Raw genomic sequence first — 22,662 nt, forward strand, 5'->3', positions numbered from 1 at the left:
AACTCTGTGTATGCTGCTTTAGCCAGTGCCTTGCTCCTGGGAAGAACATCCCACACAAAATCTAACCCTGGTCTCTGCAAGGCTCATCTGCCTTATTCTAGCTGCAAGAAGAGAAGGGAAACAATTCTTATTCCCTCCTCCTTGCTGCATGGCCAGAAATAGCAACTGATGGGACCCAGTGTTACATGTGTAACTGGGTAATTAGAACGAATTTTCTCCCTCTCCTGTTTTTGTCTTGTTTGAAATTAATGCTGCAATGCATGGATAGCTAGTTTGCCCAAGTAGGTATGGTTATGTAGGGGGAAGAACAGCAAACAATATAAATAACATATGTATTATTCTGCATTTTCAGTACTTCCTGATTAGCCTGTGCATCAAGAGAAAACAATAAAATAAAGACAGCAAGGAAATAGTTTTTTAAATTTCTATTAAATAGAGAGTTTGCACCTCTAAAATGTCCTTTAGTTTCCAGCTAGTACTGCTACTGTATTGAATGAGATACCTGAATTGGGTCAATCTTTTTTTTCCCAGTTAAAAAAAGAAAAAGTTCATTACTTCGAAATTCTATAACATGAATCATGCCAATTGAGCCTTTGGGAAATATCTCCAAACTCACAAGCTGAACTCAACTAAATCCCAATGGAAAAGGCAGATCTTTGTATCTTAATAAGCTCAACTTTTTATATATGTACATACACACATACATATTTTTATCCCTCTGCTTTCCACAGAATAAAAGCATTGCTGGATGCAGTACCTTGCTAGAATGCAGATAATTATAAAACTCCAGCTCTGGCTCTCATAGAGGTTTTGGATAGGGAAGTGCTTTAACATTTTCTATTTAAGATCCTTTCCCTCTTTTGTACTCTTCATCTCAATCTTTAACTAGGCCTTGTTTGCTGTGAGTTATGCATTCAGACCTGGTATAAGGGGTTGCAGCTCTTCAGCAGTCACAGAACTCGCACCTGTCTGCATGAGGGCTGAAACCAAAATGTGATTTCTGCCAGTTTCATCGCTGTGTAATTAAGCACTAACCATGTTGCATGAAAATAACAGAAAGGCTGAGTCCCTGTGAGAGTTCAGTCTAAATCAAGAGAATTCTAAATCAGACTGCAAAGCCTGACAAACCGTACCTCACCTCTTGTTAAAGCTGAGAGCAAAATCTTCACAGAAGCAACGGGGATACAATCACATCCTAAAGCCATGCCCAGAGGTGGATTTCAGATGTGCAGTTTTGAACCTAGGAGATAGTCAATTTGTCAAATATTCAGTGACCTTTCTAAAACCAAATCTAATCTTAAAAAAAATATCCTCACATTTGCTGAATTTGACATGTGAGTTGCACCCCCTTCCATCTTTCTTTGTCAGGTTTCAGGTCATGAACCTGTCCCAGATTTCAGCTTCCCAAGCCTACCACGCAGTCATGGAAAGGAAAATGCAACCATCACTCCAACCTCACAAAGCCAGCCCTGCTCCAAATTATTCAGTTTGGTTGCAAATTTCTTGCAGTCTGGAGAAGCTTGCAATCTGCAGAGACAGCAGAGGAAACAAATGCAGAGATGGGGATGAGAGAGGCAGGAAATCCAGGTGAGCATGAGAGCAAGACACTTGCCCTTCTATGCTTACTATCTCATCTTTTATTTTAGATTCAGATGGCTGAAAACAATGAAGGTAGAGTGTAGAAAGAGGAAGGGTATGGGCTTCGAGTTTCTTTTGAAGTGCATCCTAAAAGGAGGAGCCCACAGACAGATGATGGGTTACAAACGGAAAAGGATCCAGACCCAGGATCTGGCATAGGCAAGGAAACGGCAGTAACATTTGGCAGGGTATAGCAATGAGGAACAAGATTAAAGGCATACTGGACAGGAACGAGGCTGGGTGAATGCAAAGGTGGTGAATGCTGAGGTAAGAATAGGGGCTTGAAAAAGGGCGGGAATAGGCTGAAACAGAGCACAATGTATGGAAGGTTTCCAAAACAGCTTTTGAACAGATTGAAGAGGGAGTGATGGTAGGAAAGTCGCTCAAGCTCTTAGTTTCACTGTCTGTAAAATGAGGATGATAATAGCTGCCTAATTCAGAGGTCCCTGTTGCAAGGCTAAATTCACCAGTGCAAAGAATGCTAATGTGTTCAGTTTGCATTCTGTGAGCCAAATGCAAACCCCATGCATCTAATTCCACAAAAACCTAGGGGAGCAAACCCACTTTGGTCTGGATTTGTAAATGTAAAATGCAATTACTGTTTGTTGTAGGATTGTGATCGTTAATGATTCTTCATGAGAAACTTTTTTTTTCATATGTACAAACACATAACAGTAGTTTTTAGGTCATGTATAAATTAGAAATAATAGCTAATTTCTGGACTAATCTTACACAGTCAGTGAGCTAACTTTAAAAAGAAAGATACTGTTAAACTGTCTGTTAAAGGTAAGCCTTTAAGTAACAACTTATTTGATTATTCTTTTCCAGTCAGCTGAATGCCCAGACTTAGCTCTGTAATGAGTGCACTTGCACCGGCTCTCAGACTCCTCATGGCACAGGAGAATATGTCCTCTGGTCAGAGGCAAAGATGGAAAAAAATGCTCGGGGGGGATTTCCTGTAGTGAGTGGTTTCAGTCCAAGTGGCACCCTCTATAACTCTGTAAGTGGACATTATCTGCAGAAAAAAACTTCATAAACACTGTTTTGCTCTGCCCTGTTCCTCTTTGGGCTAGCAGGTCTACCCCTACCACTCTGCTAGCCCCACTAAGCTTGAGAGGTGTGTGTGAGTCCATAGCCATCCCACCAGCAGAGCGGTGTGAGTCCATATCTATATTGACAGAGAGCAAGGGCAAACTGCATGCTAATTTGGCTTTATGAATCTCCTACATTAACTTGGCATCAGCAACAGCTTCTCTTTTGGGAAACCAGTGACACATAGCTGCACAGTCATTAGGATTTTAAGTCTAATTTCTCTTCAGTGACTGACAGATGGGTTTTAATGAGGTCTCATGGACCTCCTGGTGTTCAGACGGTGCTATGGAAAGGAGGGGAGGCTTCTCAGAGCATAAATCCCTTCAGGAGATAGATGTTCAGATGTTTCTGGAAATCCTGCTAGCAAATCACCTGCATGTCGTGGCACTGGATTGCCTTTGAAAGCTGTTGGTGGCTCAAAGCACTGAGATGGAGCAATGACATCCAGTGGGCCCCGTGCTTCCACATTGCTTATTCAGTATGTCATCCTGTGCAACAAACACCTCGCCAGGAGGAGAGACTATGAAATTAGGATATCCTTTGAGCAAGAAAAGAAAACCTGGACATCAGCCTTGTAGAAGTAAAGTTTTATCCTTAACTGGAAACAGCTGTAAGCCACAGAAAGTCCTCTTTTTGTCTAGTAAAGGGAAAAATACCTATGTCTTTATAAGGAAAATCTTAATTGTAATCTTAACTATATTTTGCCTCCACTATCCTTCTTAGTCTGTATGTTTTAACATTTCAAACATTTTTTACTGCATAGTCAGCATGTTTGTTTTCAAACAGCATTCTTTTGAAGGTAGAACCTGAATAAGAATGTAAACAACATACAGCTTTCAGGTTTTTTAGCACCTGTTTCTCACTTTAATTTCTGTCGAAATGTCAAAATACTTGATGCTGGTATTAATATGGCTACTCCTGGAGTCATATGCCTATATGAATAGCTGAGCTATCATCTTTTAAGTTGCTGGGACTGCTGGCTGTATGAAACAGATGGTATGCTGGGGGATGAAAATCTGGCAGCAAATAAAAATCCCAGCAATATATCTTTTAAATCTCATTGTATCTGGTGGCTTGACTTATGGTCCTTGAATACTGTATCTGGTATTCAGCAACACTTTTCTCTATTTTAACAGTACAAGCAAATTACTTCCCTACACTGCCAGCATTTTCCACTGGTCAAAAGTAGAGAGAATTATGTAAGTGATAACATATATTATTAAAAAATGTCAGGAGGACAGTTCAATAGGTGATACACAGTGGATTCCTGGTGTGAAAGCGAGGCTGACTGCTGGTCTGGTGTGTAAGCATGTACATGGACCTACCACAGAGCCGCCTCACACAGCCACCAGTGAGCTGGAGAGACTTTTAACAAATTTAATTGGGAAATATGAAATTTATCCACCAAGATAATGAACACAGGCATGTCCCAGAGCAAGATCTACCTCTGAAAAAGAACTGCTTTTTTTGGCATATCTATGGTGACCACTGGGTCTCAGGCTGGCTTAAGAGCAGAACACGTTTTTTCTCTTTTGGTCTCCTTTAGGTGTCAGAAGAAAATATAGACTACCCTCAAAAAGCATGGCATTTTCACACCTCTTTTTGCAGGCTATCAGTACTGTCTTTGTAAGACTACCTCCATTTCATCTGGCTTTATGTAGTATTTTAACAGGAAGTAGCAAATAACAAAAAAAACCCCCAATGCCGTAAGATGCTGTTCTTATGTTTGCTATGGAGTAGGTCAGGAAAATCTCTCTGCAAGCAGAATATGACTTTAAAAAATATTTTGAAAAGTTAGCATTTTACTTTGAAAGCATCAAAGTGATACTACTGACTGAAATCACAGAAATTCCTTCTAGGCTATTCAGGCACTTCTATGTATACATGGCTAAAAAAAAATATACTACATCCACTGTATTGGGACTAAAATATATTAGTGAGATATTTTGCATTGAGGAAACCTGACCAAAGAAGCCCAGGGAGACAGGTCGATAGCTGCCGTCAGAAAGGGCATCAATTTTTAGCTGTTGCTGTTTATGACTGGCTTTAAAACAGAGACGGAGAATTTTTCCAATAATAAGCTTTTAGCTCTGCCTTGTCTTGAAGCAAAATGTTGAGACCCTTTGAGAGGTATGGAAATGGATTCAGCTGTGACCTTTTCTGAAACTCTCTCAGTCCATGATGGCCCCTTTAAATGGAAACATTAGCTTGCTCAGAAGGACTGGAGCTGCTTTTTCAGGTGTGCCTACTGAGGTGTGCTTTTATATTTTTGACATTTTACTTGCTGTAGAATTTTTTTATCTTCAGAGGATGAATGGGGCTGATGCTTTGCCATAGTGGTCAGTTTGACTAGCATTTCTCAATCCTCTCTGCTGAGCAGTCACTCGTGTGGCTCAGCCCTTATTTCTGTCAGAGCAACATTAGCCAAGTAGTCATTTTCCTCTTACTTTCCACAGCTACATTAAAAGTAGGGGCAGATACAGCTTTTTCCTTCATGCTTGCAGACATCCCTTTATAAATTAAATGCTGAAAGTGAAAGGTTTCCTCACACACATGAGCCGAAGGAGGGTTATTGGTTAAGTTGACATGAACGTGGGCTTCTCCCACTGATGTGCTCACATGTGGCTGGCGGAGAGTTACTCCCTGTGTGCAACAGGATGGGGTAACCTACATCTGGGATTGCTCCCCAGCTGTAACTGGTGAAACAGCCTCTGGGAGGTGTTGACATCCATGTGAAGCAGAGCAACCCCTATAGCTCTGGCACTTACCTGGTTTGGGGTAGGCAGGTTCCTGCTGACTCAGGCAGCCGATCCCACTCATAACGGGGGCAGATGTAGTGCCTGTGCAGAAGAAAGGTCAGGTTTGCCACTGACCAGGACTAGGCAGCTTTTGGTCAGCCGAAGCTGCTCCAGCAGATTCACTATCTGGCTGAGTAAGTGGGAAGGAGGGGAGAAAGATGAAAGGGAGGACCCAAAAATTTAAGCTTTGTCCCTTGTATGTGCTACCAGCAGCCTACCTTGAAAGCCAGTGCTTGTTTTTGTGCTTAGCAATAATAGCCTCATTTCTGGAGCATTATTTATATCTTGAGTTAATATTGATTTTTTTCCTTCCCTTGTAGAATCCTGTGGTTAATTTGTTTTTAAAATGTTGTACAGTAATTACTTTGTTTAAATGAATCATCTGACAAAACAGTTCTTCATCAAACTTGTCACTTACTCTGCTATTTCTTTTTTAACCTGGACCTTACAATAAATTCTAAGCTTGACTGTAAGTCATCAGCAGGACACGGGGGAAGAGGAACTATTTACTAAATTGCTAGATTTCATTAAGGATGCATGGATGAAAACACAACAGCACAGAACAGCCAGATTTTATCTGCTGGCTTGTTTGTGATGCAAATTTATAGACTGATTCAACTCTTTTTTGCACACATAGGTCCCAACAGAAAAATCAAGCTCAAATAGGTAACCGTTCAAGCTTTTCACAGTGCAACTATCCCAAACTTCACTCACAGTAAGCAAAACTTCCTCCATAAACTGTCTTGTGAACTTTGTTCATGGGCAGCAGGGCATGGCTCTTTGTGCTTACTTTAGGGTTTAGTCAGGAGAACATTCATTCAGTCAAGTAAACGTTTGCTGACTTGGAAGAATGACTTTTGTGGTCTCAAAACTTCCCCGTCCTAGCAAGGAGAGGGAGTACTACTTCTCAGAGACTTTAAATGGCCCCGTGTTCAGCATCTCCAGGTCAGCTGAACTAAATTTTCTGTGTAAGATTATGAACCTCTTGACTAGCTGTCCTGTTCTTACACCAGACCTATCCAGAGTATCTCACCAGCAAATGAAAGCATGTAACCAAAGTCATCTGTGCTTTACTGCTATGTTAACACGTACAAAAGGAACCTGGAAAATATGTTGAGGGGGTACCAACATAGTGATTATACAGGTGACTTTCAGAGAGACCTATCTGAATATATTTGATGTGTATGTGATAGTACATATGCAGTTTTGATTAGTTTGCTTAGGAAACGCATCCATGCAATGCTTTCCCTCTTTCCATCACTCCTCCTTTCCCTCCACTCCTTCCCTCTGTCCAGCGAACTTCTACTCTTTTTTAAAAGGGACCAAGCAACAATTCTGCAAAATTCTGCTAATGAAGTATAAATAGTTCACAGATATACATCAATTAATATTAATCTCCATTTAATAGGCAACTGATTAGAGGTCTAGAAAAAGTTCTAGTCCTAAAACATGAAAGTGCTTGTGTATGTACAGTTATGAAGGTTACCTCAAGGGTGGTTGAAAGAAGTTGTTCTAATTTGAAAAAAAAAAAAAAAAGAAGAAAAAAAGAAAAAAGAAATTAATACAAGCCCAGCACAATAATAGTTTCCAAGATGGTGGTCTCCCTGTCTTATCAGAAAATTCTCTCAGGCTCTCCATTATACTCAGACTTCCACCTTGCCTTACAAAACAATGTTCTGCTAATTCTAGTAAGGGTCCAAGCAAAATACAACAGTTGTATCTTGCTGTCCCAATCCCAAGCTGGCATTATAGCTAACCAAAAATACTTGTCTGCCTCAGGTGAAAGCAGGGAAAGCAAATTTTATTTAACTAGAAAAGTAGTAAACTTGTTGGTATCATCATTGGGATGAGGAATTATAAGATCTGAATGAACAGGCATTAGATTTTTTTCCTTCTGCTAATCCTATAGTTTGTAAATCTGGAAAATCCTGCTGACTCTCAACATTCCACATGAGGTTTTACATTCAATTCCAAAACCAGCACTTCAACTTTTTTTTTCAGCTATTTCTCTGTGTCACAGTCTCCTGTAATCACTTGTATATTTTATGATGGAGGGGAAAAAAAACCCAAACAGAAAGTCTTTAAGGTTCTAATACATGCATATAGTAAATGAGAAGTAGATACAGTGAACAAGAAAATTGCTTAAGTTGGCAAAATTGCCTAAGTCATGTTAAGGTATTGTTATATATGGGTTTGAGAGATAATATAATGCTGTGTGTTCAAGAGTAGCTAGAGATTACATTACCAACTTGGGATTGATAGCCACCAGTGTTTTCATTGCTGAGTTAAAATTCGAAACAGGTTTTAATTCCACTGTGTTCCCATTTCCTGATTGTCAACTAACAACTGCACTATTCCTACACTGGTGACATCAAAATTGCAAGAGATTGCAGTGCATTAGCTGAACACATTCTGATGCTCAGAAAATATAAAGTGAATATCTAGGGCTCAGATTTCACATGGGGAAATGCGAAAATATGTAACTGAGAAATCCAAAGTATTCTCTAGTGACTTGCACTAAATGAGTAAATTATACTTGCAAAATCAAGTACTGAAGCTGGAGATTGCTGTTTAAAGGAGCTCTTTTTTTTTTCAAATTAGCTGTGTTTGTTATGCATTCATCAAATCCCAGTGCTCCTAGACAGCCTGAATGTGTTGTTGGCATAATAAAGTCTCTAGAGGCTAGAGGGAGTAGACATCCCCATATAAGTGGGACAGCCTGTTGGCTTGAAACATAGCCACCTTCCCCATCTCAGAGTATATGCCAAAGCATTCAGAATGCTTCCAAAATTCAGATTGGTTATTTACAGGTCCTCTTCTGGAAAACTTGCTTCCAGGTTAAAGAAAAGCTCAGATTCACCTCATTTGTTTTAAAAAAGAACAGGAAGTGTATACAATTTCAGTTTGAAATGTAGAGAAAAGTTCTGACAAATCAAGCAGCACTCAAAGAGCAGTTGCCCAGCTGGGATTGGACAGAATGGGTTGGGACATGTCTTTGTTCAAATAGTTCAAAATAGATGTTGGAAGAAGAGTATAGAGGAATGATAGGAAGTTGAGAGCAATCGTGCTAGATTCAGCACTGTCCTTGGAAGAAGACTTTTAAACTAGTGTCATCATGATACTGGTAGATGCTACACCACTGGAGAGATCACTCGACACTTTGGCACAGAGGTGAAATCTGTGGGAGCAGTGTGTGGTTCAGTTATGTTCTATATCAACAAATTCACTTCATTCAGCAATGAGCTTTGAAAAAGTAAAAATTCTCACCTGTCCCTGAGCAAACTGATAAATGGCCAACAACGTTGCCTAAGTTTTATAAAAAACCAAAGCCCTACTAAAACACCAGCCTCGAGTGGAAACTTTCAGTCCATTTCTACTCAAACTCCTAAGTCACTTCTGAATGTGGATCTTGTACTGCCAAGATTTGCAGAAACACTTCAGAAAACATCTCCAACACATCCAAGTTTCATCTCTAAACATGGATTAGATTGGAGCAGGGGGAACAAGACCTATGAATATCACTACTTTCATTAGTTGGGAATTCGATAGAAGTTTTCACAAGCATTTAAAAATTTTATTTTGAAAAGCCTGAATAATAAATATGCATCATCTTTCACAGATGTTTGTCTAAGCAGCATTCATGATATTGAGTTAACCTACAGTGACACTGTAGATAAAAACTAATGATCCAATAAGTTTTTGCTGTAGTGCTTTTAACGATTTTAACTGTTTTCCTTTATGAACACTCAGATTATTACTGCTCATAATTTATTTTTCTCTTTTTATGTACAGTGATGAAGAAGTGAATAATACTTCTCATTTATCTCTGTTTCAACAGGAGGGATATTTGAAACTGTGGAAAATGAACCTGTTAATATTGAAGAATTGGCTTTCAAGTTTGCAGTCACCAACATTAATAGAAACAGAACACTGATGCCTAATACCACATTAACCTATGACATCCAGAGAATTAACCTTTTTGATAGTTTTGAAGCCTCCAGAAGAGGTAATTATCTCAATTACTCTGTCAGTAACACACATGTTCTATACTACCTTTCCCCGGCCTGGTCTCCTTTTTTGCTCCAATTGTAACATGTATATGTGAATGGTAACATAAAATTCATCTTCCAAAGTTATCTGAACTAAGAATGAAGCTGGACTTGGACTTGTCATCTAGTTTCTGATAAAACACCTACATACTGTCTGCATGCTAAGAGCCCCAGATGGAAGGTGGCAAGTCCAACCCATTTTTCTTTCCAAAAGATAGATTTGCCACCTGGAATTCTGCAGAGTATGATCACGGACTAACAGGGAGCACAGTGGGATGTCACAACGCACACATACACAGAGATATCCATTATTCATAACAAATTCTTTCTATTGTACTTTTAAGAACAGAGGCCAATAGTCCCCCTGTCCTGAAATATTAATGCTTCAGAGGGCTAGACGTAGAAGTAAGTTTCTCTGTGATAAACGACTATAAGAATTGGAGTGGACAAGTTTGGAGTTTTTTTGCCTATTCTTTTATTATTCTCAGAGGGAAAATTATGGTCCAATTTACTTGCATCTAATTTACTTGCAGACCAAAACAGAAAGGGGAAAAAAGTCGCAACTCTCCTCAAGCACAGTGTAACTCTTCACCTCTAGGAGGCAACCTTGAAGTTTGCTAAAATTTTATTTACAGCAATCTGGTTCCTGGAATTACATGGTGTGCACACGATCTCATGCAAACAAGTCTGAAGAAAGACTCATAAGTTGCTAAGACTTTGCAGATGGGCTTTGCAGTTCACTATAACATCTATCACTGTCAATGGTACAAGATATGCTTGCTATAAGGCAAAAGATGTGTCTGCTATAAGGCAAATGAAGGCTGGAAAATAAACATCACGAATCATGCTAGAATGCTGGTAAACTGTCACCTTCCAAACGTCTAAGCTACTGAATTCTCCTCATGGTACTCCAGTTTCTTACTAAAGACTGGAAAAAAGGAAAATGCTTTCAAAGAACATGAAAAATAGCTTTGAATTCTCTTTATTGCATTCTTTTTCAAGTATCAGATATATGCTGGAACTATATGCTATGAAAAATCAAGTATGCTGGATTTATAATCCATATAATCCAGAGAGACAGGATTTTAGATTCCCTGTAGAGTGAGAATCTCTTCTGTGACTGTTGGGAAAGTACCTTCTCCATTTGATCTGTAGAATGAGCTCATTATAAATATTTTTACATACAAGGAATACATTCAGACAGTAGTAATTTCTTCTCATCATGAATTATTGATATTATTTATGCAATTTGCACATTAAAACCTGTGATCCTTTACAAAGCCTTCTGAATTAAACCTTGGAAACCTGTGCATTTTATGCTGTCTGTAAAGCACTCATTTGTAGACTGAAAACAGAAAACAATTGATTTTCTGTCATACTCTATTACTATCAGAGCGCTAAATACTAATTTAAAAAATCTAAGCTCATTGTGGATGTTTGTGTACTTAGTATTTCATCCAGTCACTGTAATTTCTAAATTTTCCACAGAGAACTACCTTACAAAGAGTACAGCACTGCAACTCAGTGCAGGGCTTTGTCCCAGTCAATAAAGACCTTATTAGAAACATTTGCAGTAAATTTTACTAATGGACAAAAGTAATTAATATTACTTCATCTTCTGTCTGTTAGCCTGAAAAGACATGGGAGGGAAAGAAAAATGAAAAGACACCTACAGGAGGGATTCTTTTGCCTAAGATATAGGCACAAGGAGAAAGAAACCTTTGTTGATACTAGCATTTGACTGATTTGGAAAGGTATTAAAATGTCAGTGTCTGTTGGTTCTTTATTTCCCTGTGTCATTACTAAGGGCTTTAGGCTTTACTGCCTGTTTTGTAAACACAGATTATGGAGAGCCATGAATCATAGTGCCCTTTACTGTTTATATTCCTTCAGTAGCCTGAAATTAAAGCAACTCACATGGGTAGAAGCTTGCCAGTCATGGAGGGAATCCGTATAGTCTCTGTTGTAACTCCATGAACATATTTCCTGTTATGCTGCCATGAAACTTAATTCATATGACAGCCTTTTGGCAAGTCCATAGCCAGAGAGCTCCTGGTTTCTCCAGGATAATGCCATTCTGAGAAAGGCAATTTAGGAATCAATGTGATCTGAAGCTAATGAGCAGAGAAGTTGTTTTAGTTTTTATTTGTAGCAAGCAGGTTCTAGGATATAACGCTAATCAGTAAAGCCATTTTCAGGAACTATTTGCAAATCTCTCAGTGGGTTTGGGAGCAACATGGCTACCCATTCTCACTTTGAAATGATGGGGATGGATGGAGAATAAATATTCTCAGTAAACATCACACAAGTTACTTGCTTTTGCCAGCTAAAAGCTTCTTCCTCTCCCTTCTTCTCCACCTCAGCCTGCGACCAGCTTGCTCTTGGTGTAGCTGCTCTGTTCGGACCTTCCCACAGCTCCTCCGTCAGCGCAGTGCAGTCCATTTGCAATGCACTTGAAGTCCCGCATATTCAGACCCGATGGAAGCACCCTACAGTGGATAACAAAGATGCATTTTATATCAACCTCTATCCAGACTATGCAGCCATCAGCAGAGCAGTTTTGGATCTTGTACTATACTACAACTGGAAAATAGTAACAGTAGTATATGAAGACAGCACAGGTAAGTAGTACTGGTGCACTGCAGATCATGTACTTCTGTTAATGTACATACATGAACAAATTCTGTGAGAGAGAGTGCCTGTGATAGTTCAGTTTGGCATACTTACAGCAGTTTTTCCCAGAATATAGAAGAAAAATGTCTCTGAAGGTTCAGCTATTCTTCTGCTGCTATGGCTTTTGGAAAGCTGTTCATTTCATCAGACCTTAAGAAGTCACCAGGAGGTAGTTCCTGGGTTTTGAATACTCAGTCATGTTTTGCTTCCTATTTGTGGAACAACTAACACAGCTTCAACTGATAAATATTGTAGTGTGGGACTGATTAGGGATTCCCCCTCTCAGCGAGGGGTTGATCTTAAAAGGGATGCATCTACAACCCAAAAGTTCAAGCTGCAGCATTTTTAACGTAGAGGCTACCTTGTTCCATGAAACTCTCAGAAACAGTCAACTCACTTGTCAGCTGGGTACTGAAGACTGAATCTGAAAGTTGCAATTTGTGTAAATGTGTCGTAGTTTAACCCCAGCTGGCAACTAAGCACCACACAGCTGCTTGCTCACTCCTCCCCCCGGTGCGATGGGGAGAGAATTGGAAGAGTAAAACTGAGAAAACTCGTGGGTTGAGATAAAGACAGTTTAATAAGTAAAGCAAAAGCCGCACATGCAGGCAAAGCAAAACAAGGAATTCATTCACCACTTCCCATCAGCAGGCAGGTGTTCAGCCATCTCCAGGAAAGCAGGGCTCTGTCATGCGTAACAGTTACTTGGGAAGACAAATGTCATCATGCTGAATATCCCCCCCTCTTTATTCTTCTTCCCTCAGCTTTATATGCTGAACATGACATCATATGGTGTGGAATATCCCTTTGGTCAGCTGGGGTGAGCTGTCCCAGCTGTCTCCCCTCCCAACTCCTTGTGCATCCCCAGCCTCCTCGCTGGTGGGGTGGGATGAGAAGCAGAAAAGGCCTTGACTCTGTGTAAGCAATAACAAAAACATTCCTGTATTGTCAACACTGTTTTCAGCACAAATCCAAAACATAGCCCCCTTCTAGCTACTGTGAAGAAAATTAACTCTATCCCAGACAAAAGCAGCACAAGATGTTTCCAGCCTGGGACTCATAACTCATAGAAGATCATTAATTCTTTATGACAAGAACCTCCCCCTGGGGCACACAGTAGTCATAGCTGTCCAGTAACATACCATGGACAATCAGTATCAGTAACATGTGCCTTTTTATTCACAGGTTAAAAATAGAAAAAAAGAGAATAACAAACTAATTCCTGGGAACAAGTGATTTAAAAGCTTACCAGAGACTAGGACTTTTGTTTTAATGCACAGAGACTGTGGAAGGGTGTCAATGTATAAGGGAGTCCAAGCCACTGTTGCATGTGTTTACATGTATAGGCTTTACTACCCCTGTAGCTGATACCATATACTGTAGTGTATTTGTTTCTGAGCAATGTATTAGCTGCTCTGGTCATTGAGAGGACTACATACCTAAACTGCTCTCAGAAGGAGTCCTGTCCAGCAGGATTACACACCAAAATTTGTTCCAAGCATGACTGCAGAGAACGTTATCTCTCCTACAGTGTAGACTCAGTCATGGATCAAGGGTCCATAACCTGGCTTCACAAGAAAAGGTGTGTGTAGGGTTCAATTATATGGAACTTAGTTATCGGGCCTGAAAGTAGCTCATGGTCACAAGAGTGTTCCAGATGCCTTTAGAAGGCTTTGAACAGACTAAACAAGAAGATAGAAAAAGAAAGATCCCAGTTAGAAAAACACAGGTGCACATTCCACGATAAAGGGAACTTGGCACAAACAACCTCAATTCAGGGGCTTATCTTGACCAATTGGACTAAGACAAGTCTTGCATGCTCTAATTAATACAGCCAATTATGTCCTGTGTTTATGCGCGTGTACAGAGCGGGTATAACTAACTTTATCTTACGTTTGTGCGCGTGGACAGTACCGATGTAACCAATCACCGTTTATGTTTGTGCGCGTGGACACCAAATGCTTGCATGCAGCAACCAATCAAAGCTTCTAAACAACTTAGAGAATTGTATAAAAATGATCGGCTGAGCTCAATAAAGGGATGACTTTAATCATCATATTGGTGTTCTATCGTCTGGGCCCCACACGGAATAATCCCTAAACCCTACAGGTGTGCATGTAAACAAACCATTAAAAGCTCAGAGAGGTCTATAGCCCTCCCATCAAAACATAGGAAGTGCTAAGCAAGGCTTGCTAACTGATTGGTTTTTGCAGGGCACAAAGTTACAGGTAAAGGCACATTCCATGCAGCAGAAAAGATTTTCTTGGAGACATCATACCTGTAGAGATGAAGAAAGTAGAGCCAACTAAATAAGACTTACATTGACAGTTTTTCCACTGTAAACCCTCACCACCATCCCTCAACACTGTCTTTTATGGTAAAGGTGTAGCTGAACCATACGCATTTCTGAAAAATCCTGTTGTGCATTAGTGGTCAGTGGTGCAAATTAAGCACTTCTCTGTCAACCCCACTCTGAGACTTGCATTCCCCTTTCTCTTCCCATTGCCCACAGAAGTATAACACCTTCTAGAGCTCTACAGATGTGCAAGTAACATTTAAATTGATTCTTTGATAATGGCATAAAACAAACCTGGATGAGCCATGAGCTCAGGCATCTGCTTAAGCCTTTAAAGGGAGTATGCAAAAAAAAAGCATGTATATTAAAATCATGTTGTAAAAACATGTCTGAAAGACAGAATTCTGCTTAAAAAAAAGCCAAACCTCAATTTTAAGGCTAAAAATGTTGTATATCTTTCTGCGCTGTTGACAGCACAAAAGAAGCACATGTTTCCTCCTGGATCCAAGAGGCAGATCTCAGTGCCAATATTCTGCTCACCTTGGACTCAGAGAGTACACCAGAGGGCTGGAGGTAGAAGAGAAAGACAAAGTCAGGCTGGGCTTACTGCAGCAGTCTTCTTGCATTTCTGTTATGATGGTCTAGCTCAGCAGGATTTCTGCTGGGCTCCTAGCACTGTATACCAAAATATACTCATGGATAAACAAGTAGAGGTCTTTTTCAGCCTACTCCATTAGCAAATTAACCTTCCAAAACACTAAGTGTTGTGTACGTGTTCAGCTACAAAAATGACTGATATTAAAGAGACTTCATTTGCAGAGATATTTAGAAAGTAAATTAATCATCAATCATCTTATTAACTTGGAGTCAGGAAAGTAAACAGGTCAGCTTTGTTCAATATAAGTAGTCTTTGGATTTTGAGCTAGAGTGACACCATTTAGCTCAAGCTCTTTTTATTTCTCATCTCTCATGTTTGACATCATTGTTACACTACAAGAAGAAAAAACATATTAACCTTTTTTTTCTTAGAGACTAATTGTATGTGAAGATTAGCTTCATTCCTAAACAAACAATGAACTCATAGCTGTAACAGTAAATTTCCAATGATCCATACCCAGATTATTCAGGTTGAGATCAGCCTTGCTCCAGATTAACAGACTATTTTGAAGATTAAGTGTGGAAAATCCTGCTTTCATCCTTTACACTACAGCACTGCTGCAAGCCCACGTGCCGTCATGGCCAGGTCCAGCACAGAGGCCACATACTGTGCCAGTTTGCCGAGCTCTAGCTGTTCACCTCCTGTAGTTACGGTTTTCACTGCTGCATGGACCCATCCATCAATGGAAATGGAAATGGAAATGGAAATGGAAATGCAGAGTCTGGACTAAGCAATGTTAAAAACCCCAGTTCATCTGAGTGAGCTCATGTTTCCAAATGATCCAAATCCCTTGTGCCTACCCTTCTTATCACAAACACTATTTACCATACTGCCAGTTTTTGTCATCCAAATGCTTTTCAGCCATAACTTTTTTCCAGTCGATGATTTAGGAGTGCATACAGAGAAAAGAGCACTACAAATGTCTGACTGGCTTAGCACCAGCTTTCACAGACCTCCACTGTTTAATAAGGCTTTCTCATTGACATCTGCTTTTTGAGATCTGGCAAATGATTGTTTTATAGTCCCACATTTTTCATAAACAAGTTTTATCACATATGAAGATGGACACCTCCCAGGGACAAGTGCTTTACATCTAGGGAGCTGTCTGTGTCAACAGAACTTGTAACACCAAAGGCACTTGGTGGGATACAGAGCTATCTCCCCTTGACAGCGTAACATCTCTCATAATTATAGTCCCATGTTTTCATTCTTCAGCATTTTACCACCATACCAGTTTTACTCTTAGCTTGTCCAGTGCTTACACTGGGGTAAGCCATTCTATGTTATCTCACATACCCTTTCTGATATTGACAAAATATTAACATTTTTTTCCAATCTTCTAGAATTGATTCAAGGTTCCAATATTTATCACATTAGTTGTTGAGTGGTAGTAATCTACTGAGTGGACTCTATAGGACTGTCAATGATAAGCAAATTTGATATAAGCAGCTCTAGAAAATCTGCAACCAGTAGTGCTAAAAATTACATTTGTAATAGAAGTACTTAGTCATCCTGCTTCTTATCAAATATCATGTTAAATGGTACCAAATGCACCATGTTAAACAACTTTACTGTCTCCTCCAAAGGGACCTACAGCAGTTATAAAGCTTGTATTTTGTTCCTAAAATACATTTTCAAAATTCCTTCATGTTTCCTCAATTGAGCTGATCAGGTTTTTACCCTCTCTCTTAGACTTCAGTATAAGTAAGAATAGTAAAGCGCACTACAGCTGATTTTTATTTCTAATTGCTGTCCTTACTGTGCCACTGAAAGATGGACTTTCATCTAAAGTCATCTTTCTTAATAGTAAATTAATGGCTTCTGGCTATAGAGTAAATATTTATTTAAACATCTCATAGTGTTCTCTTTCTGAAATTCTTGTCCGTCTCATTAATGACTATAGCTTTCCAATGCTAGGGAAAAATAAGACTCCTAAGCAAATGTATTTATTTTTCAGGTTGAGACTGTGCTCCTTTTTTCCATATTAAGCATAATTCATGTTATGTTCAGAGTCCCCAGGCCATAATCAGCCTTCATTCTGATTATTAATTCCTGTTTATTTTTCATCAAGGTATTGAAAAAGAGTTAGTTTATATCAAGTGCAATGCCTTTATGTAAGGCAAAAAATTGTCTTCTGAAGTTTAAAAATGATCTAATGAAAACTTGCAATGGACTGAATGATACATTGAGCATGCATTTCCCAAACTTACGTACCATAAATTACGGTTTATCTTTCCACATGCTAGAACTGGGTAGACATAATGTTTTCTGGTTTAATTTAGTGGTTTGTAACAGAACCCTTCCAATATCCCACTTTTGCACTTTGTTATTTGGCACATTGATCTGCAACAGACACATGACTTTGTCTCAGTTATCAACAACTCAAACAAAAGGAATAACACTGCCGTCAGTGCAGGTTTGACTCCGCTTTTCATCTATCTTCCCTGAATTCAATAATTTTAACATACCAGGTGCTGAGAAGGGCAAATGCATCAAATTCCTCATCTTCTGTAAGAATCCCTGACTTTCCCCACTTGTTAGCCTGCTGTCCCAGCATTTGTTTAAGGCTGAGGGGAACTAAATCTTTTTGTCACATCAGTTCAATTAATTTGCACAGGGCACAATTTGAGTTCTTACTGAATTTTCTTTCTTTGAACTTGCAGTTACAAGAGGCATCTAACTTTGCTAACCCTAACACAGTTTTCTAATAAAAAGGAGTACTTTGTCCCAAAGTAGTAAAAGCATTTCTTCAATTTTAAGTCTGGCTGAATTAACTATACATTTTTTTAATTAAAAAAAAAAAAAAAAAGGGAAATGGGCAGGTGAATACTTTCTAACAACACACACTACCATGCTTACTGCCAATGTGTGTGATTATTTGCCTGTTGGAACACTGTGTTTATGTTAGGCATGTTTTGGCTCCTAAATACATCACACACAACTTGCAGTAGTTCCAGACATCATGAAATGATATTAAATATTCAAAGACAGTCCCATATTTTAATATTTTACTCAACTGTTAGAGCAAACCATTTCTCTTGATCAAACCACTAGTTGTGGCAGGAAATCCAACCCCAAGGCTTACTGAATCCATTAATGTTACAGACCACAAGATACTTTCTCAACAATACAGAAAGTTCCCAACCCTGCTTCCGAAGGAAGAAAAGAAAGTGTTTACATGTCTGAGTAAAAGGCAGCAGAATACAGACAGTAGGCCAGGAAAGTTACTGGAACAAGTCTGGTTTCCATCCTTACAGATTCCCTTCTGAAGCCCTAAACTGAGCCTTTCTTTCAGTACGACTGGCTAACGCTCTCTCCAGGCCCTCCACAGTTCATGCTCCATCACCGCAGCTTCCACCTGGCCAGACTCTACATCTTTCCTATCCAAGTTCCTTCTCCAGCTCAGTTCTGCGTCGCTCTTCGGGTCACATCACCCACTTTGCAGATAGGGGGCCGATGCCCAGGATATGTGATTTTTGACCCCTTCCCAGCGTGGCCACTACTTCCTTCCCAGCTTCATGGGCAGTCCGTGATGCCTCCTGCCTGTTGTGGGCTGAGCTCCAGATGGTCTTACCAAGCGAGAGAAAAGCAACTGCCCTAAGCACTGCACTTGTCCAGGCCATCCCCACTCCCGCCAGGAGTCAGACTAAGCACTTCAAATTTAAGATTTGTCCCAAATCAAGACTTGGTGGTATCATGTCCAAGGGTTTGGACTTGTTGAGGAGGAGGAAGAGGAAGGAGAGGACTGATGGTTATTCCCCTGTGCTATCAATTATGCTGGCACTCAGTTGATTCAGGCTTTTGCCTGGTCCTCCAGAAAAACAGCAGTGTGGGAAGCGTGTGCCCCATTCTCATAATAATGAGCTCAAATTATTTCATATTTACACAGGCTGGCTTCCAGCCAGGCTCTGATCTCACAGAGTGTGCAGTAATTTACATTTGAATACTCATGATGCTTAATATTCTATATTGATTGTTGATACTTGAAAACCTACAAAGAACAGACCCAGCATTGCAGGCGGAGGGAAAGATTTTTTTTTTTTCAAAACACATTGCCAGTACTTGAGTGAAAGCCAACAGTTCTCAACATAGCAATCACTCACCAACCTCAGTAGAAATAGCGATGCTTCATCTTGCCTTATATATACCATTGGACCATTCAACCAAGGACATTCACGCACAAGATAAATATATACCCACTCCCAGCAGGAGAGCAATGAGTGTTTTCATATTAATAGTTTGTTCAATTTTTGTTCCAGAAGTGCTTCTTGCCTGCATTCTCTCTCTCTTTACACATATTTTTAAGGCAGCCTTTTACTTTCACTCAGCAGGAGATCATGAGTTTTTTGTGGGTAAATTACATTCATGGATAATGAGAAAGAGACTGTAATCACACACCTCAAAGAACTTTTAACTATCTTTCTTAGGTTTTGGAGGCAGTACAAATCACATAGGAGTGCTGAATTAGCTAGTAGAATTGCACTGTGTTTAAATACTTGGAGACATCTTCAACTGGTTGAGCTCCACTAACTTCAAATAAGCCATGTAGATTTGTACCAGCTGAAGGCATAGTCTTAGAAATCATGTTCTTGTATTTACAGATGTAGAGTTGGCTCTCAAAATATTTCAGTTCTTTATAAGATCTCAGACTTGCTGAGTGACCTTACACAAGTCACTGTGCCTTCAGGCTTTTTATCTCTAAATTGGTGATAAGAAGAATTTAAGGCTTCTTCTCCAGGGTATTGCAATGTATGCTGAAATGAGGACAATGAGAGCCATATGGATGGCTACTAAGAATAATTATTGGTAAGTGCCACTCAGGCCAGCCACTGGCTTCTAAGTGAGCTACAGTGGAGGTGCTGGCCATTGAACATTTTTCTCCCTCTAACACCCCTCACCTGCTCATGCTTGACATTAGGTAGGAAAGTTAGTAAGGAGGTTTCTTCAATTCTATGTTCTTGTTGTTTAATAACAAAATAATAATTAGGTACTAGGGAAGAAACATTATATCCTTTTTGCAGTAAATAGTAGCAATATAGCATCAATACAAACATATCCTATAGTCAACCAATTAAAAATACGTTTCAGAATATTTAGATGTTGAAGCCAAGTATAACCATGAAAAGGAAAAGATGTAACAATATTAGTTAGGAGGTGGCAAATATGAGACTAACAACTACCCTTAGGGTATGTGAAATACATTGGGACTGATAAGAGACCCTGTTTAAGTCACAACAAATACTCATTGCACAGAATGGTTAGTTGTATAATTGCATATCATTTTTCAGGTCTAATTCGCCTGCAAGAGCTCATCAAAGCCCCTTCTAGATACAACATTAAAATCAAAATCCGCCAGCTGCCCTCTGGGAATAAAGATGCCAGGCCTTTACTCAAGGAGATGAAGAAGGGCAAGGAGTTCTATGTGATATTTGATTGCTCACATGAAACGGCAGCAGAAATCCTTAAGCAGGTAAGGGGATGGGGGTGAAAAAGCACAACATTCATTTTGTATCCTGAAAGTTGTCAGCCTCTCTGGTTTTCATTTTCTGGGAAACACAAAAAATGAATGCATTTATCAATTAGGACATAGGCTTGTTAATACCAGGGACAGAAGTTGTTACAGAACATGCAGCAGCATCTGAGCACTCCACAAGACTTAAGGGCTTCAGAGAGCCGTAAGTACCAGCAGCAGTATTGATGTCTGAAGAGAACCCCATAGGTATCCCGCAGAAGGAAATATGCATTTCTTTTTTTAATACTTCAGGTTCTGCTTGACTAGGAAGATTGTTGCATTTATTTTAGCTTGTCCTGGTTTAATCAACATGGTTTTTATGTCTTCTCCCACAAAAAAAGAAAGAGCTCGTTTTGGAGTGTTTAGGGAGCAGCTCATGTTGAACTATTGCCTCCACAGAAGTTGCACATCAGATTCAATGCTGACTACAGTAACAACAGGGCATTAATCCACTTCAGACAAGAGCGTAACTCTGCATTCACTTCCCTGTAACAAAGAAGGATTTGGTCTGCTGGCACTACCTAATTACATTTTAAACTCTGGTACAGCAAGAAGATGGAATGAAGGAAGTATCAGAAGAAAAAAAAAAAACAGAAAAGAGTCTATTGTGCAAGGATTGACATAACCCTGACCTAAGCGTGAGAGTTGGACAGCCACACAAGGCAAGGACAAATGCCACAAAGCCTGATGTTGATGGGCTGGGACATTATCAGGACCACACACAGAGTGGTGTGAATTAGAATTTACGGTTGTCACTTACTATGTATTTCTAGACAATCAAAGTCTAAAGCACTGGCTCCTGCAATTCATTGACCTATAGACAGTAATACCAAACAAGTAATGCATTGTGAATGGTATTTTCCTTTTTGCTGCAATTGTAGATATGAGGGGTTGTTGGTTTTACTGGCATTCGGTCTAATGGGTAACACTGATCCCTGAAGACTATCAGAGAGGTTCCACTGATCTCAGTGTACAGATATAGGCTGTCCCATAAAGGTTAAAACCTATGCTTCCAACCCAGAATGTTTTGCTGAAATATTTAATTACACAGAGCAGATTCTGTACCAAAGTAAGACTGACAACTTACTGGTTGCATTAGTCTGAGGAGCCTGAAACCATCCTCTCCAGACTGGAGAATCTTGATCCTGTGAACACAGATGTGCAGGATGGTGTCCTAAATCAGATGCGACACAGCTGAGAACAGCATACAAGTTCCCATGAGCTGGTAGAGTTAGATTTATTGCTGTCAGGAAAGTTGGCCTGTACTAAATTTTAGGGTTTTCTTGGTGCAAGTTATATATTTAAGCTATAGCAGGGACAGGTGCAGGCATGATGTTGGGAGTGTGAGGGAAGAGCGAGGGAAGGGTGCACAAACAGGCAACTGCTCTCATGCATGGGGAGCCCACTGTAGCAAGCAGCATTAATTAGGAAGGGGGGTGGACAGGAGAGCTGCTGTCCCCTCACTCTGCTCCCTGTAGTAATGCTGTCCAAAAGCATTAAAACATGACAGCAGGAACAAGCTGCTCCAAAATGAGATATGTGGGGGAAGAGTTAGACTGACAACACGAATTTTCAAGGAAGTGCAGGAAGAAAGTGCAGATGTCTGGCACACTGCAGGAGGCACAAAGCTTCAAAAATACAAGGCTGAGTATGGAAAAAAAAAAAAAAAGAAAAATAACCTTAGTGTGAAAAGAAGAAGAGGAAGTGCTAAAAGATGCACTAAGGCAGGGCAAAGTGGCAGAACGGTTTGTGTGGGAAATGGATCAGGGAGACAACTGACAGGCTGCAGATACAGATAATGCTCTCCAATGCCTTAAGAACTCAAGAGAAGGATGGTGAATGGCAGTGTGGAAGAAAACAGGAAAATTAAGAGAGGTACACCTGTGGGTCAGAGCTGCGGGAAAGGAAGCAACATAAATATAGGCTAGAAAGAAAGGGAAAATGGC

General features: G+C 39.8%; 1 protein-coding gene across 1 annotated transcript in view; it reads left to right on the plus strand.

The window, feature by feature from the left end:
• Nucleotides 1-22,662, plus strand: part of GRIK1 (glutamate ionotropic receptor kainate type subunit 1) — a 174,289-nt gene that overhangs the window by 85,255 nt on the left and 66,372 nt on the right. The window contains exons 2-4 of the mRNA XM_075033844.1: nucleotides 9,367-9,534; nucleotides 11,941-12,198; nucleotides 20,493-20,674. Of these exons, the coding sequence (XP_074889945.1) occupies nucleotides 9,367-9,534; nucleotides 11,941-12,198; nucleotides 20,493-20,674 (608 nt within the window). The remainder of the gene's footprint in view (nucleotides 1-9,366; nucleotides 9,535-11,940; nucleotides 12,199-20,492; nucleotides 20,675-22,662) is intronic.

The sequence above is a fragment of the Buteo buteo genome, chromosome 8, assembly GCF_964188355.1.
Source record: "Buteo buteo chromosome 8, bButBut1.hap1.1, whole genome shotgun sequence".
NCBI lineage: Eukaryota > Metazoa > Chordata > Aves > Accipitriformes > Accipitridae > Buteo > Buteo buteo.